The sequence below is a fragment of the Chelonia mydas genome, chromosome 5 (assembly GCF_015237465.2).
Source record: "Chelonia mydas isolate rCheMyd1 chromosome 5, rCheMyd1.pri.v2, whole genome shotgun sequence".
Taxonomy (NCBI): domain Eukaryota; kingdom Metazoa; phylum Chordata; order Testudines; family Cheloniidae; genus Chelonia; species Chelonia mydas.
In genome coordinates, this window is record NC_051245.2 from 29,718,891 (window position 1) to 29,736,921 (window position 18,031).

The following is an 18,031-nucleotide window of genomic DNA, read 5'->3' on the forward strand; positions in this document are numbered from 1 at the left end:
GTGGCAATCTGCCCTAAGGTTGGCACTCACGTCCATGAGCGTCTTCAGACAGCTTGACACCATCATTTCAAAAACTGTATTCCACACACAAAGCCATGCAACTTGAGTTCTAATAACTGAAAAATGTGGACTAAGAGTGGAAGAATCATGAGATTCCACCCTGAGACAGGAAAGCACAAGAGACCCAACCCCGAAAGGGGACAGAGGTGTAACTAGCCCTGTAATTGTAATAAATATATATTAAATAATGATTTTCTAAAAGCTATACAAGTTTATTTAACTCACATGGATGTAACCAAGAGTTTTCCCCAATTTCATTTGTTACAAAATAAAACAGAAACTAACAAATGACTAGAAGAACTAGAAGGGAGGTTGAACAAGTCCTTAATTTGTTTTCTAAGAAAATAATTTGCTTTAAATAGCAACTGAACTTTCCATCTGTATTTCAAAACACTTGTGCACTATACTTAGTTTCACAGAGTTGTGGCCAACCTTGCCTTTCCGGCAGGGAAATAAAATACTGCTTAGAATAAAATTATCTGACAATTAGCAAAACAAAAAGTAGAATGTAAGGTATAAGTTTTTAAACAATGAGGGTAATTAACTATTGGGACAATTTACCAAAGGTCACGGTAGACTTTACAAATTAATATTGTCAGTGATAGAAATATAAGTCCTATATTAATTATCTGAGTGTAATATTTAATATTACTAACTTATAATTATGATGCTCACAAATCACTCAGGGAAAGAAGGAAATAAATATTCAACAACATGGTAATGGAATATGCTCCAATGAAGTATTTTATTAATAATGAAATAGAGGAGTGGATCCTTTGGAGAGTTCCTAGGAATCCACAGAAGTCAAAAGTTATTTAAAAGAAAAAACATCTATTTAATGTCTAGTATCTTTCCTGGGAGGTCAAAGGGTTAGAAATTCAGATTCCTAAGAAGAGAAAGAATTAGTGCCTTTTATTGCCCAGCAGCAGATTTCTCCCGATTCACTGATATGATGATAGCCTCAATGCTGATTAACATGTGTTTAGCTAGAAATCTACTGATTGCAGTATAAGAAAGATTTAAGAGGAAAAGAACAAATCTTTACAGCTCTGACAATGACCCAAAGGACCTTAGCAAAAGGAAGAATAATTTCTTTTAAAGACTAAATCTTATGAAGAAAAACTGTAAATTTAAGTATATCTTTCAAGTGCACTAATCTGTCAAGCCTGTTGCCATAAAAACTAATAAAAAGTGCTCCCCATAATTTATTAGAGGCCAAGAATACCCCTCTTTCAAAAACAGGATTACCTCAACAGAACTCTTGATTCAAAATAAAGTGCTTTGCCAAAAGAACTCTGAAGAGAGAATCCTATTCTTTTATACTGCATTTAATCTCCCTTAGTCTCATAAGTGTATTTCTCTACAGTTCGAATTAGAAGACATAAAAAACTTGAAAACAAAAAAGTGAAATATCAAAATCCTAAAAATCGTTTTAACACAAACAATTCAGGGAATTTAAGAACTGTTGGTTGCAGCAGCAGAGCATATTGACATGCAAGAGAAATTCAGAAACAATATGATACAGATGCTGCAGAGATATGGCACTCTTGAATTTCAACGGGAAGGTGCAAGTTACTTCACCGAGGAAGCACATTTTCCTTTTCAAACAAGAGACTAATTCAGGACACTTTAGAAGTTATGAAAAATTTGAAAAAGATTGTGGGGGATACTGCACTGATTTTTGGAGGAACTAGTTTCCAGTCAGCTTTATTAGTAATTTATTAATTCATAAATTCATCAAAAATGAGAGTCTTGGTCTCGAATATGTAGCTTTCATTTAAAATGTCAGTCTGAACCTTGCTTTATATTAAATATGTATTTTGACTCCTTTAAGTTTGGGGGGGGAAATACAAGAGGAGGAAAACAAGTCATTTTTAAGCATACTAGTTTTTCCTGATCATAAAAATACAGGTAGATACTGACCTCTGAAGTAACAACTGCCGGAAGTTTCCACTTTGTGGATTAATGGTTAGATGATGAGATAGATAATTACACAGCCGTGCTCCCATGTAGGAAAAATTGGGGACAGATGTGGCCTTCCAAAATAAATTCAGAAAAATAAATTATTATTCACAATAAATGAAAATTAGCTCATTAGGAAATAAAGATTATCTTTCAGTAAAAGCACTTGATCAACACCAATGGATTTCTTAAAAGCTGGCTATATCATAGAGCAGCAGACTAAGCAAAAAGAGAGAACTTCAATAACTTATTTGTAACATGCTTAATTTCAGCAAAGGATTGCTCAGAGTCTAATGGCAATTCAATATCAAACAAGCTTTCCCACACGTTGAAGTTCTGACTTCATAAAAATGCCAACACCCGCCAGCATAAAGGCACTGTAAGAACAGTAAGACAATGGAACAGTCTGCCTAGGGAGGTTATGAAAGCCCCTTCACTGAAGGTTTTCAAAAGGCGGCTGGACAGCCACGTGTCTTGGATGGATTAGATACAACAAATCCTACATCTTGGCTGGGGGTTAGACAAGATGACCCTTGCCGTCCCTTCTAACCCTATGATTCTGTGTCTCCTTAATTCCTCCTCCCCTTCACATCCCAATGCCCAGTGTATTTGCCCACTAGTAATTTATTGTTTACCTAAACATCAATACTTAGATGAAAGTTCAGAAACCTAAGAGTGCTGTCAACATAAAAATAGCCAAAAACTCAACTAAAAATGCTTGTGTATCGCTCAACAGGCAAAGCACTTAACACGTGAGAAACGGAGTCAAAACCATTATAAACTAGTCAAGGTTGCAAAACCTTTATTTTCTCCCCATTCTCCTAAAAAAGACAGTACTTAATTTTGGGAGGAAGAGAGGTCTATTTTTTGAACATTTATATCACTCTGAATTAAATGAGCAAAATATTTGAAAAGCTGTGTTTTTTAACAGTAGAAACATTTTGATCTGTGAATGAAAATCTATTCTAAAAATTGAAAAAGGAAGGACATCAAGATTTTTGTTATTCCTATTAAGAAGCAATATGAAAATTAAAGAGCCCTCTAGAAGCCTGTGAAGAATGGTAACGGGTAAATAACATTGGTGATTAGAAAGAGGGTCATGGCTAGCAATTACAATCAACAGTCAGATGCTGAAGAGATGGGATTGGGTACAATTGTGAACTGTTAGGAGGGCCTGGTTTGCTGGAGTCTAGAAACTAAATGGAGGTGTGCTGGGCATTTGATAATGTTGCTCTCTATGAAGGTAGCTAGTTCATTTTAAGTCTTCAGTGATGAATTCACATAGATGGTTGTTTCTCTTTCTGAAAGGCAAAGCTAAACGGAAAAGCTATTGTTCAGTAAAACAAACTGACTGTTTAGTGATTAGCAAACATTTGCGTATGAATTCCTGACTCAGCGTGCCTAAAACTGAATGAAGGAAGGGGTACAAAACAAATGACTGGACTGAAATAATTAAAACAAAATGTTATCAAGAGTTATTCAGGAATGAATAATGGATTCATGCTCTTCTAGGAAGCCATTTTCTTCTGATTCTTCAAAATCAAACATGTCATTGAAATTTTTTCTATTGAAATGAAATAGCAGAAAATTGATTAGTTTCATGCTGCTGCAAGCAATACATTCTCAATACACGCATCATAGTCAGAACTTCTAGCAACTCTTCAATTTCAGTTTCTTTCAGAAGAAGCTTGCTTGTCTGCAACACCCCAAAAATGGCAAATTCTGTGATTATGCCAGACTGGAACTTGATAGGGAAGATACAAAGTTCCTTTATGCTAATATCACCTTCAATGTAGCACAAAATGAATAAGTTAAAAGAGATGATTGAAACACTTTTCCCTCGATATACTCCACCAGACAAATTTACACTTGTGACTCCACTGCTAAAGACTGCAAATGAAGAAAGATAGGAAAGAATTAAGAATCCATACTGACAGGATAAATTGGTTTGTCAAACAGGATAATCGAATAATGGCTATACTCCATAGAAGAAAAATGCATTCCTACTTAATTATTAATTCTACATCTGAAATCAAAACCACACAGCTTTATGTCCAAAATGCAAAAGATGCCATTCAAGAAGGATGAGAAAAATACTGACATGGAGGTCTTTACCATTTTCTTAATGAAAATAAAATGTATGGGCATTCAGCACATTATTTAAAACCCATTTAGAAAGTAGCAACACTGTGGAAATTACAAAAAACCCAAACCACTAACTGGTGTAATGGTTGGCTGAAAAAGGAGAAATCATGCCTCAACTTCCCTAAGGCACTCTAGATCTCTTAGGAAGACTGTGTGTCTATCCAACAATGATAATATGATTAAATTTGCATTATTCAGGCCATCGAAACAGCACCCATTTGATATAAGAGGGTACTAAAATTACAAACATAATTGAAAGAGGTTTCAGAGGGATTTGAAAGATTACAGGCTGAAGAAAGTGTTGCAGTTTCACTGGAATCTCATCTGATCTAAGTGAAGAACTAGAACGACACAAGAACAAAATTGAAAATTGATTCTATGGAACTTTTTCAATACTTTGCCAACATGACTGATCCAATCAAGGTCAGAAATGGAACCCAAAACAAAACCGCCTCTTCCCATCCTCACACCCAAAATGTAGTTAATACAATGTAATCCTAAATTTTGTCATTCTCTAACATTTAAAAATTGAATATTCAGGTTTCAAGCCCAAATTCTATGTTTCCAAAGGACAGTGTGACACCACCATTGCATCAAAATGGTAGAAAGTTGTAGATGTCAAATCATGGAAGACAGAACAACTGAATTCAGAACTGACAGGTTTTCTGTTGTTTTTTTTAAGAAGATCTGTACTTCTGTCTAGTTAGAATAGCTTCAGTTGAGCAAATGCTCATAACACACCGGAATTGATTTGTCTGAAATTTTTGTAATAGGTCAGACGCTGAAAAAATTAATTAAGTTGGTAAAAGTGTAATTTTATCTAGTATGAGATACAAGAATAATTGTGTGCCTAACTAATTTGTAGATTGGAAAATCAAATATTATATTCTTGTGTTTTACATACAGAACTGCAAGCTTTTCGGTGTGGATGCTGTAAGTGCCTTATGTTTAAGATGAAGTCATAACGTATACATTATGCATTGTATCACTTTGCGTGGTCTACCTCTACTGGTTCCTCTATCCCATTTGAGGAAATCACAGCAACTCAAAAAACACACTAAAGCAAAAATTTGTTAATTGTTAAAAAAAAAAAATTAAAATTGTCAGACAATTTTACTCTACGTGAAATCTCCTTGCTACTTCCATATTTATACATGGAAAAAAGTTTTACCTATTTCCTCCCTCCCTCCCCCCAATAAATTTGAGTTGCATACACTAGTTCTCTATTCATGGTGCTCCATAGAGAATTAAAATTGGAGAAATAATAGTGATGCTGCCAAATGAAGCACTGATAAAGGAAGGTTGGATGAACTGTTTGCTTAATTGGAATCAGTCTTTTTGGAAAAATATGAGAAATTTTATACAGGTTAGTCTCCCATATGACTGATCAACCATTCATTCAGCTCAATATTCTTCAAATTATCTCTCACATCAGATACCAAAACCACTTTATAAACTTACACCGTCCTGAAATATTTTAAGATCGTTATCAAATTCTATTTTAAATCTGGATACAATTTTTGTTTCAATCAACATTTGTTATTTTTCACTTTCTGTAACAAGTAGCAATTACAAATTTGCATGAAATTAAGCCAAAAGCCCTGAAAGAACAATTGATATTAGCTCATTAGCACAGAAAAATTGTTCTTAACCTCTGAGGATAGGACAAGAAGCAATGGGCTTAAATTGCAGCAAGGGTGGTTTAGGTTGGACATCAGGAAAAACTTCCTAACTAACTGTCAGGGTGGTTAAGCATTAGAATAAGTTACCTAGAGAGGTTGTGGAATCTCCATTATTGGGGATTTTTAAGAGCAAGTTGGACAAACATCTGTCAGGGATGGTCTAGATAATACTTAGTCCTGCCTTGAGTGCAGGGGACTGGACTAGAGGACCTCTCGAGGTCCCTTCCAGTTCTATGATTAGCTTAGCAACACAGCTCTTTCCAATGCCTCCCCAATTAGTACATAGTTCAATTCAAGATCTTCATCCTCATATTCATGGCCATCCATGGAACTGGACCTACCTACCTCAGAGATTAGCTCTTTCTTCAATCATGATCTTCCAAAATAGATACATTCCAATGGAAGCATAGAACCTTCAGCCATTAGAGAAGCATTTCCCAGTGTCAGGCACACAAAGGGATATGGGCAGATCCCTCAATTGTTTTCCAGTCTCAGCTTTTGTTTTTTAAAAAAGTAAATCTCTAACTGTTATTAAGAGGAAAACCTTCAAAAATTGACTCAGTTTTAACTGATGAAGCAACGTCTGTCTGAGTTCACAGAGAACCTGCAACAATAGCTCTGGGAAGTGTTAACTTGCCCATTGATTGTGATGGAAGGAGGATTCAAAGGAACCTGATGTCATCTTTCATTAATCTCTATTATATGAACTCCAACATATGCCCCTGGCAGCCCTCAAATGCCAAGAAACTAAAAGTGAGCCTCAGAAGGAGGACTACAAGTATCTTTTTCAGTCCCACATATCAGTGAATCTCAAACTAAAGATATATGTACATTGGGGGGGGGGGGGGGGGGAGAGGGGGGGGGGGGGAGGGGGAGGAAAGGAAGACCCGCAGCAATGAGTCTCAGATCCCGGGTCACTGAGCTTGCACTATGATACTAAAAACCAATAGTGAAGACATTTGGGCTCAGGCCAGAACCTGGAGACCCACCCCTTTTGCAGGTTTTAGAACCCGGGCTCCAGCCCCAGCCTGTACACTGCTTTTTTTAGCCCTGTAGCAGGAACCCTGCAAGCCTGAGTCCATTGACCCAGGCTCTGAGACACTCTGCTGTGCTTTTATTTATTTATTTATTTTTTTTGCAGTGTAGAAAAAGTCTATGCCTAAGTTGCAAGACATTATCAGAGAGCAACAGAGAAATGAATACAGCTGGAAATTGCAGTGCAAAACAAACAAGTGATATTTATCCTCCCACTTGCAGCTATGAAAGAGTAACCCAATTCCAGTCACTATTTTCAATTTACAGGGAAAAAGCTTTGCCAGAAACGTCAATCTCATGTATGAATGGAAATATACTATAAAAATATTACATGTACACAGAAATGCTAGTTGATATATGGTGACATGCAGCAATCCTAGAAATCCATTTGCTACAAATTAAAAAAACAGAATTTGTGTTTTTAAAGAGAATCTTTAGTTGTTGCATTTAAAAAAAATAAAAACATACACAGCAGAACCCGGTACCACCAGCGCGTGCACAAGAATATGGGAAATTGATACTGTGAGCCCTGGGCAGTGGGGCTCCCGCTGTCCGATTTCATTTTAATTTTGGAGAAACACTGATTATGTTTTTTTATCTGAGAAAACTAGGATTCCTGGTGATATGTAATCTTACATATCTTAATAAATTCATGCTCTGTAGCAAAACCCTATAACAGAACAATGCTATAAACAGAACAATACACAGGCTACCTGTCGATAGATGAGTTCAACAAGCTCTTGTAATGCTTCATCTGTAGTGACCCAACCATTCAGTGTCTCTGCAAAATGCTCTATTTCAGTTTCAAAACAGCCTGGTTGCTCAGTGAGGTGATTTAAGAAATCCTGTACGTATTCTGTCAGAGTTGGATAGCCATCACCTCCATCTTCAAAAGAGGAATCCTAGAGCAATGAAGTAATACACCTATGGTTAGAGGCTACTTAAAAAGCAATCTAAAATAATACGTGCCAGTATCCTCTCTAACAGTGGCCAGCACCAGATATTTCCAAGGAAAGTGTAAGAAACCTGCCATGGGCACCTGTGGGATGATTTTCCCCGCACATTAAATCTCATCCTAATCTCTAATAGTTAGACATTGGTTTAAACCAGGAAGCATGAAGGTTAATATCCCCTCCAAAAATTGTTAGCATTAAGTATTATAACGCTGGATATTCTTATTATCCATATAAATTTCCAAGCCTTTTTTCTGAATCTTGCTAAGCTCTTGGCCTCAATGACTTCCTATAGCAATGAGTCCCACAAATAACATTTTATTTTTTAACAGTCTCCCAAAAACATTTTATGTTTTCCCCTTAACTTGTTTTAAAATTAAATAGAAATATTTATCTGGTTCAATTTTACAGGACTATACATTTTCTAAATTAAGTTGACAAATAGTTGATAAGTTATAGACCCTACTGAAGGGAACAAACTGAATCAAGAGTACTTTTGGGGAACTGTGACTTTGTAAAGACTCCTTCATACCATATAAGATGACAAATCCCTTCTATAGTGAGTTAACAAAAAATTTTAAATAATATCTGAGCAACACTAAACTTGACAATGATTTTACACAAATTATTATTATATGCAATGCTTAATTAACAAATCCTTACACTGCTTGCTAGATATTGTATTTCTACATTAAGAAGTATTGCAGTCTTTATAATAATCCAGTAAACTATCATGTGATTATGTGAAAAAAAATTAAGTATTCTAAAATAAAGTAAAATTCTTCTTTCCCATAACTGCTGAGTTACTGCATAGCAACCACCATTCACATTAGGCAGGTACAGAAAAACAGGTGTAGATTCAAACAGCATCTTTGAAATCTGCTTCCACAGTCAGAGGGGAGTGCAGACACAGCAACAAGTAAAAGCAACAGCTGACAATCAGAAGCAGTAGCTATTGGGATGTACTGGACACCCTCATTTGGCAGAAAGATGAAGGACTTGGAGATGGGAGGAAGATAACAATTCATCTTGGAGAAGGAGGAGGATAAAACTGAATTCATTTTTGAGGGTGGCTTCAAGCTTCAGTTAGCTTAGACGTGTCCCTGCATTAATACGCCCCCTCTGTAGTTTAAAGGATAACTTCTGTACCACATCCATCATATACAACTCTAGTGTACTGTAGTTTTGAGGGAATTATGTCTGAGGACACTGGGTACCAAATGGGAGGGAAAAATGCATTATACATATTACTACTACCAATATAGGACCAGCATGGTGGCACCTGATACACAAAGGACCAATTGTTTGTTTTAGAGAGAGATAGAGAAACAGATGAAAGGCTGTGTGTCAAATCCTTGGCTGCAAGTCTGTCCCACCCTTAGTAAGCGTGGGGGGAGGGGGGGGGGAGAGGGAAGGGTTGGGAGGGGAGAGAAAAATGCTTTTGTTCCCTCAGATATAGTGAACACTGTCCAAACATATCTACAAATCTGGCCCAACATTTCAAGTTAGGATAATTGTTTTAAATAACCTATAATTTATCATTTTCTAGAAACATACTCTGCCTTTAGATTATATATGGACCAGCTGAATCTTACAGGACTTTACAATGCAAGCTTGTTGCAATCTTAAAGCAGAGAGAGGTCAGTGCCTCTCCATAATCACCTGTAGAAACAATGTGTAGCATGTTAATGTGTAGCTTTATACTTCAATAAATCTTATGAAACACCTATTGAACTCAATCCCCTTTGCCAATGAATTGCGGTAGGCAAGAAAAGGACTCTACCTGACTTTGGAAGTTATTGAGGTAAAAACACTCTAGCCTTCCGCTGGAGTTACGGTAATGTTATTCTTCCATATTCTACTCCTGGGGAATTCTGAGCCACTGCGCATGCACGGAATTCATGTCCCCCACATATTTCATAGAATCATGGGGTTGGAAGGGACCTCAGGAGATCATCTAATCCAACCCCCTGCTCAAAGCAGGACCAATCCCCAATTTTTGCTCCAGATCCCTAAATGGCCCCCTCAAGGATTGAACTCACAACCCTGGGTTTCACAGGCCAATGCTCAAACCACTGAACTATATTTCTTTTTTTCCCTGCAGAAAAATGACTTTCTGATGGGGAAGCAAAGGGAAGATGCAAGAGCGGTCATGTGCCCTACCCCAGCAGTGTGGGTGCCTGCTTTTGGGTTCCCAGAGTAGGCAGTGGAGAGATAAATCACCACTGGGGGCGGGGAGCAGGGCTGAGGATGCCCTGGCTGGTGGCTCCTAGCCTGTGTGGGTAGAGCTGGGTTGGGGAAGGACAGAACTTGCTCTTCCCCTGCAAAGAGCAGCTGGGGCTGGGTCAGACCCGCCCCCAGAAACCTCCCCCGGCTGCAGGAAGCTCTGAACACTCACAAACCCATTCATTTGGACTCCCCATACAGAAACACCCCACCCACCAAGCTCCCCAAAACCTCCCAACTCCACCGAGCCTCACACCCTCCTGCACCCAGAGCCCCCCTGCACCGAGAAAAAGGCTGTTTCTGATTGTCCCTCTGTAAAACCCATGACCTTTTTTAAAAAAAAAGAAAAAAAAAGAGGAAGATAATACAGAAGTACTAACAAAAAGAACACAGTCCAAAAATTAACTCTGGAACTTAGCACACTGAAATAGATTTGCCATCAGCAGCTTCTTACATTCACATAGCATCTTATCCTGAAGGACTCCAAATAGCTTTATAAATTTAAATATAAGCGATACAAGAATCACTTCAGTTATCTCTGAACTACAGTGCTATTTAACAGTGCACAGCAACACTATGCTGCAGATAAGTCTATGAAGCTAATACTGTAAATGAAAGCACTGGGAGACTTTTAGGCACAAAGTAATTATGCCATTTGAATTTGATCTGAATAAGAGTTCAACTGCTTACTTTTGCAAAAAAGTATAAGGGAATCTTTAATGAACTGAAATCAACAATCCTTTGGTTGTAAGTATCATCTGATCAAATAATCATTAAACATCTTAAAATTAATTCTCATATGAGAAACACTCACATATATTAAACAGGAGATACACAGTTTTCTATCCTACACCAATTATGCAGTCTGCTTTGAAGTACTGCACCTTTTGATTTACGTATTTCAAATTAATATATCTTTAGAAAGCAAAGTATTCTTGCTTCCATTTATACTTCTGTCCTGGTCCTTATGTCATGCAAAATGGGTACCAGCATTTTAAACAGGAGCATCATATCAAAAAAACATTAACATTAATCGATATGTAGGACATGACAAATTGGAGCAAAGAAGGCAACATTTATGTGCCTTCACCATTCTCTGGAGGGACCACTTCTTTCAGGAAAGGTTTAGCTCAATCTCCATCCCTACTCCTTTGTCTTCAGAAACTGACAAACGATACCACTTGCTACCCCTTGTATTCAGCTTATTGGTTATTAGGCGATGGAACATCTGACAGCAATAGTTGCTCCAAATACAAGCTTCTGATTTAGAGGTGACGGACCCTATACCCATTACAATCAGTTCTCTTTCCCATATTTTAATATAGCTGGTGTTAAAATTGGAATATGATTAGAAACTGGAAGCTACCAATCACAGATGTCACACAAATTTAGTTTCATCCATGTACAAAAAGTTTTTACCCTGTTAGCCAGTTAAACACATCAGCATTTATATGTTACAAGTGATGTTAAAGGATCATATTTAAAATCCAGTTTTTATTTCTCCACCTATGTTTCTCAAAACATAGTTTCTCAGTATAACATAAAAATAGTTGTCCCACCATTTATAAAATAACAGCATTGAAGTTTGAGGGTTGGTTGTTCAGACAATGCCATTGGAATGCTAAATGATCTGAGTGATTATCATGGAATAAATGGAAAGAAAGACTCCAAGAATTCTCTCATGCCTCCCCAGGACTGGAATTATTACAGAGGTAACACTCAAGACAATAGTGTAGATGGTCAGAGAGGTTCACCTTGCATTATACTTATAAGCTGGTCATGAAGAAGCATTGCAGTCTCAGGAAGAGACTGCCTGCTGGGATATTGGTCAAATCAATTTGTAGTGTAATCAGGAAGGAATGCAGTTATCTGGGACAGAAAATCAACCCACAACAAAGACTTTCGTGTATTCTGTAATATTTATTCAGATCACTTAACATTCCAATTTATTGCCGCAGGAAGTGGACCTCTGGCATGGTTGAAGTTGGTGGGGGTAATCTAGTGCTTTCAAACCTGTGACATCTCACACCAAAAAATTATGAAAAAAAATAAACAGTTTGAACCCAGTTAGATACCAAAGACAGAATATTAAACACTTACTGTAAAACTAGGATTATATCCTGACGGATAAAACTCAGGTGCATTCACTGACAATTTTGACGTTGCCACTGGTGCCACAACCAACTGAGGTTTAGCCATTGCTGATCCACAATCGCGAGCTGCAATTTTATCTTGTGATACAGGGGGGACTTTTGTCTGTGGCATATGTTCTGTAAAGATTTTAAAAGCCATCATTTTACGTTAACACCTCAATCCTAGAATTTATCAAAGTTCTGTAATTTCACGCAAGGAAACAACCATACAATGGAATTCATATTCTTGGGGGATGGAAGAGAAAGCAAGATGACTTCAGGAGTTACACATAAAGTAACCTGCAGAGAACTTTTTAAAAATTTGTATTGTGCTCTTTAAGGTGTAAAAAGGCCTAAAAGGTTTTTAGTTTTAAGAGATTTTTTGTTTACCTGGTATTTCTAAGAAATGTCAAGTCTGGTCTTCACTGGTTTTGCTAGAAAACTTGTAAGGATCTCAGATTTTTGTGATTTCTTGTACCTTAACTAAAACAGGAGAAGGCTCTGAATCTTTAGCAAACATTATTTTCTCCCATATGTTTTAACAAGACACTTCTATACAATTTGACTAAAAATCTCTTCTCCTTTCAATTGCTCAATTTTCAGTTTCTTATGATGTCATAATGTAGGCTTTGATAAAAACACTTATGCACTGGCTTAAGTTTACTACCATAAGTAGGCTTATTTGCTGCAATAGGCCTAGTCATGGTAGTAAAGCATATACATAAGTGTCTGCAGGATCCGAGCCTTAAATAGTTCTCTAATCATCACAAAAATTTCCAGAGTAGACAGGATCTGAATTTCTAACCATAAAAAACAAAAACAAAACAACACATACGACTTTGTTTTTAACAAAACACATTTTAGGCCTTTTTTATACATTGGAAAGAAGCGAAAGCCTCTTCTCTTGTTTTGCAGGTCCCCTTTAAGACAATTATACAAAAAATCTGAAACTACAAAAATCATAATTTCTAAATCACAGATGTCTGAAGAAACATTTGGCTAATCTTTTGGATTTCTCAACTTTTTTTAAAGTAATTCTTCTAAGACTGTCATGTATTGACAAATACTATGAAAATTGCTGAATTTATATTTTAACAGACACCCCCCCTCCCATTCACCCTGTTGTAAGTCATTGCCTGAGAAACAGATCAAGCGATATTTCTTGATTGAAAAAGTTATCTGTGTTTTCACATGTATTTTTATATCTTTGTTATCTTTAGCTAGCTGAGCTATGGAAGTAAAAAATTTGATACCTAGCACTGTTTCTTTGTTATCTGCTTCAGTAAACTATTTTTACAGAAAAAAATTTGCTTTAGAAGAGAGCTGAGGAGGGAACCATATATGAAAGGTTGAGCTACAGACCTCACAATCTGCTGCCAAATAAAAGAGACGTGTGGATGGATAGAAAACACAGACGAGGATGGTCAGGGGAAGCCTGTGGCGATAATATAATGCAACATCACATCTAACAACCTGGGTACAGGCGCCAGCGAGATGGGTACAGCGCCCTGGGGGGCAGACCTGGCTCTGCTCTGTTGGGGGTGGGAGGCACTCGGCTGTATCATGGGCTGTTAGGTCGCTGCTCGGTCAGGGCCCCTGGGCGAGGGGCGCAGAGCAGCTCGCCACTGGGACGAGACGTGAGTCTCGGGGCCTCTGCTATGGTGCCCCTAGAAGAGCAGGGCGCGCGGCGGGCAGGACGGCGTCCCAGCAAGCAGGCGAAGGAGCGGGCTCCGGTGACCGGTAGGGGAGCGGGTTCCCTGGGGCTCCAGTGCCCAGTAGCTGGGGTTTCCCCGGGGCTGCGGCGCCCCAGAGCTGGGGGAGGGGAGTCCCGGGGCCCGGTAACTGAGGGGGAGGAAGGGTTTCCCCGGGGCTCCGTTGCCCGGTGGCGGGCAGTACCTGCGTTTCCGGTGCCCGGCGGCGCTGTCTTAGGCGGCCGAAGCGGCTCCTGCTGCTGCAGGAAGCCCGGCTTGTGCTGCGTTTCGGCGGTCCCCGAGCTGTGGAAGCCGCTGCCTGCGAGACGGGCCCCGCTGCTCCCGCTCTCCGCGGCGCCGGATCCGCTCAGCAGGGTGCCGCCACCTCGGCCCCGGCCCTGGCCTCGGCCGGCACCAGGAGCCCGGTCGAAGCAATCCGACATGCTCGAGCCGGGTCGCTCAAGCGCTGAGGGGAGGGAGCGAGAGGCCGGGCCCGAGGCAGCTCCCGCGGGCCGCTTCCCTCCCTCACGGCGGCTGCGGCAGCCTGAGCCCTTCACTTTCAGTTTCATCCCACACTCGGCGGCGGCTCACAGCGCCCCCGAGCGGCCGGGAGGCCTCCCACCGCTCCGTCACCATAGTAACCCGGACCCCGCCGAGGCCCGGGGTGCGCCGCTGGGGCGGGCGGGGCAGGGGGAAGCGAGACCCGACCCGGTGTCCCTAGGAGGGGCGTCTAACGGGCATTAAATAGCTCAGAATTCTCCCCACCTCAGGCCGCGGGGAATGGGTTGGGGCAGGGTTGTGGCGTGGGAGTGGGGTCCAGCCATGACCCAACTCTCCTAGGGAGCAGGGGGCAGCTTCAAGGAAGAGCCAGCTCTGTGCCAGCTGAACCCATTCATAAGAACAGGGCTGGATTTAGGGGCATGCCATGCACGCGACCGCCTGTGGTGCAGAGCTTGGGGATGCTGGGCTTCGGGTGCTGTTTTTGTTGTTAGTGACAAAAGGGAAAATAGACTGTTTGAGGTAAAATGTTTCAGATCATAGGCGCCAACTTCTGCTAGCGACCGTGTGTGCTCGACCCCCTCCCTTGGGCCCTGCCCGGACTCCAGCCCTGTCTCACCCCCATTCCAACCACTTCCCCAAAGTCCCCCTCCCTGCCCCTATTAAACTCCTTCCCCAAATCCCAGCCCCGCCCCTTCCCCGCCTCCTCCCCTGAGCGCTGTGTTCCCGTTCCTTCCCCCCTCCCTCCCAGAGCTTGTTATGCCCTGAAAATTTCACTGTGGCAAGTGCTGGGAGGTAGGTGAAGGAGCGGGGACGCGGTGCGCTCAGGGAAGGGGACGGAGGTGAGGTGGTGGGGCAGGGAGTGGAGCTTAGCTGCCTTTGCGTGCAGCGCACCCACTAATTTTTCCCCATGGTGCCCCAGCCCTGGAGCACCCACGGAGTGGGCGCCTATGTTTCAGATCTTCTGTGTGTGGATTCATTTTCACTACCCTAGACTATTCGGGTCCTTTGTAGAATGTCATGGAACCTTCCAGGCTTTCTGAGAACTACATTTTCCTTGAACCTCCTAGAATGTTGTCAACCATCCCCCTCGTGACCAGTCAGTCAGTGAGAGAGAAGAATGAAGTGATGCGAGAGCCTACCTATGATATCGTGAACCTTGTTTTATTGGGTAATTGTACTGGTGTTTTAAGACTTGAAGAGTGGAAGTAGTAACTAATAAAGGACATCTTTAATGAGATGCCAGAGGTATCTATTGAACCCCATCTATGCAACAATATAAAAGAAATACTGTTACTTCTTTTGCCATGCTTAACACATAATGTTTGATGACTTTGTATGATTGCAGAACATAGACATTTGCTCTCCCTAAGGGTAAGTAAACTTATAGCGCCCTGGGGAGAATGGGCAGGTGCCTGCCTTGGCTTATAATTACTGCAGTTGTGCATGTCCGCACTACCTTCTTTGTGTTGGTGGTGCACTTCCCCCCCAGGAGCACTTCCACCAACCTAAGGGGCAGTGTGAGAAGCGGAGAGCCAAAGATCTCTCAGCTCCACTAGCAACTCCCTGCTGGAAGCCTGGCTACTGTGCCCCGTCCCCCTCAGCTCCCTGCTGGGAATAGGGGAAGCCACCTGGAGCGTCTCACCTCCCAGTTCTCCGCTGGGAGTGGGGTCTAAGCTTCTTGCCCTGGCTCCCAGCTGGGAGCAGGGTCTATTCTTTCAACTCTCATGAGGAGCAGGGGGTAGCTGGGCTCTATCTGCCCAGTTTTTGTTGGCTAACAGCCAACGTAAGTAACTGTCTACATAGACACCACATCTCTCTAACTACACCAACATAAGCCCTACACCTCTTGTGGAAGTAGAATTATTATGTCGGTGTAGTAGGGCACTTACGTCAGCGGGACAAGGCTGTAGTGTAGACACTGACATAATTAAGTGAACATACACTGCCTTACGTGATTTAACTGTGTAGTGTAAACCAGGCCTACTACTTTCTGTTTTCCCTCGTAGAAAATAAAAGATGTCTCCAAAGAAGCCTTCAGGAGTTCAGTAGAGGAAGTGAAAAGCTCAAGTAAAATCTAGTTCACAGCAAAGGGTAAATTTGATGGGAAAAGATCTGAAACAGAACAACCATGGGTGCCGGGTGAACCCCCTGCCTTTGGGGAGGCTAGCCCAACGGCCCCACCCCTTCCACCCAAGGCCCCGCCTGCCAGAGCACTGAGCCTCCCCCCCATGGCCAGAGGAGCCCCAAGCGCCCTTGATCAGTATCTGATCACCAGTAGCAATACCCTCCATCCCCCACCCCTCCACCCCCAGATCTTCCAACCAAAGGAAGAGCACTAGGCAATTAATGGGGTGCAAACAATAAGATTTATTAAAATAACTGAGTACAGTAAAAGCTGTTTTATCTGGCACTTTATCAACTGGAAAGCTCTATTAACTGGCATTTCTGATATCTCCCAATACAAATCTTCAGTCTAATAACCAGGACGAGTATACTGCTCAGGAGGTTATGCAATTGTACATTCTGCACTCTACTTTTATGCAAAAGAGGTAGAAGACAAGTAAGCAAGCTATCAGGGATTTATTCGAAAAAGCAGCTTCCAGGGTGAGTCATAGGGTCATTACAGATTCAGCCCAATCTCCTACACCTTCTACATCTACAATAATAAGAATTGATGTTGAGAATGATGACCCTAAGGCACTGGAAGATCCTGAAGTGCTTTCTGAATCATGAAAGATTAAACTATGTTCGGTATAGTTGCGTATTTTTAATAATCTGGGTGTAAGCCATGCGCTGCCCATAGTGATATGTAGTGTCATAAGAACCTACTGTATTGAAAACTTTATCTGTATACAGCTAAGTGCTTCAGAAAACCAACCACTCTGCAGTGCAGTACTACTACTGGATTTGTGAGTACCTGTATACCATTTTATACTTTATTCTTTTTATTGTATTTAATTCTTTAGAAATTGATATTCTATTGGTAAGTATAACTCTTAGTTAACTGGAATTTTTGACTAACCGGCACCCCCTGTTCCTCCAACATGTTGGATAACAAAGCTTTTACTGTAGTTAACACACAAATTTGATATGAAGCCAGGACCCCTACACTAGAAATGGGTTAACAAGATAAACAGGTAAAACTGTACATCACTATTTCACAGGGATACCAAGAGGGGAACAAGGATGGCACAACAGGATCAGGACCATGACTGGAACAGGAACAGAAGAGGACCACAACCAGGAACACCACAGACTGGACGATGAGGATCAGGAACAACGACACCAGATCAGGAACTCTCAAACAGGTATGTTGATCTTCTTTCTTGATGTTATTCTGCAGACACTGGGCTGCCTCTGGGATGCCCTGTGAAGCATGCTGGCCTTTTATGCTCTCCTGTTACTAGGCAGGCTATTTCCCACTCTTACTAAAAAAGGGTGGCAACTGACGAACAAGAAGGGTGTCAAACATGGAGGGCAAACAAAATGGCGAAAGCCAAAAACAGACCTTATAATCCCCTCCTTGTCGACTGTGATAACTTAGTTATTACAGTCGACACCACTTAGTTTCCTGTTAGACCATTGGCATAACAGTTTACCTGAGCATCCGTAGGTACGGCTGCTCACAGTTCCCAGTGGCCATG

General features: G+C 40.9%; 2 protein-coding genes across 2 annotated transcripts in view; one reads left to right on the forward strand and one right to left on the reverse strand.

Annotated features, from left to right (window-relative positions):
• The window catches only part of PAIP1 (poly(A) binding protein interacting protein 1), a 45,759-nt gene extending 31,160 nt beyond the window's left edge, over positions 1-14,599 (reverse strand). Inside the window, exons 1-4 of the mRNA XM_007052823.4 lie at positions 14,092-14,599; positions 12,164-12,333; positions 7,598-7,786; positions 1,984-2,096 (exon numbers count right to left, since the gene is read on the reverse strand). Of these exons, the coding sequence (XP_007052885.4) occupies positions 1,984-2,096; positions 7,598-7,786; positions 12,164-12,333; positions 14,092-14,455 (836 nt within the window). The 5' untranslated portion in view covers positions 14,456-14,599. The remainder of the gene's footprint in view (positions 1-1,983; positions 2,097-7,597; positions 7,787-12,163; positions 12,334-14,091) is intronic.
• A 2,550-nt stretch (positions 14,600-17,149) lies between these two features.
• The window catches only part of NNT (nicotinamide nucleotide transhydrogenase), an 84,149-nt gene continuing 83,267 nt past the window's right edge, over positions 17,150-18,031 (forward strand). Inside the window, exon 1 of the mRNA XM_037902760.2 lies at positions 17,150-17,695. The gene's annotated coding sequence lies outside the window, so the exon portion shown is untranslated. The remainder of the gene's footprint in view (positions 17,696-18,031) is intronic.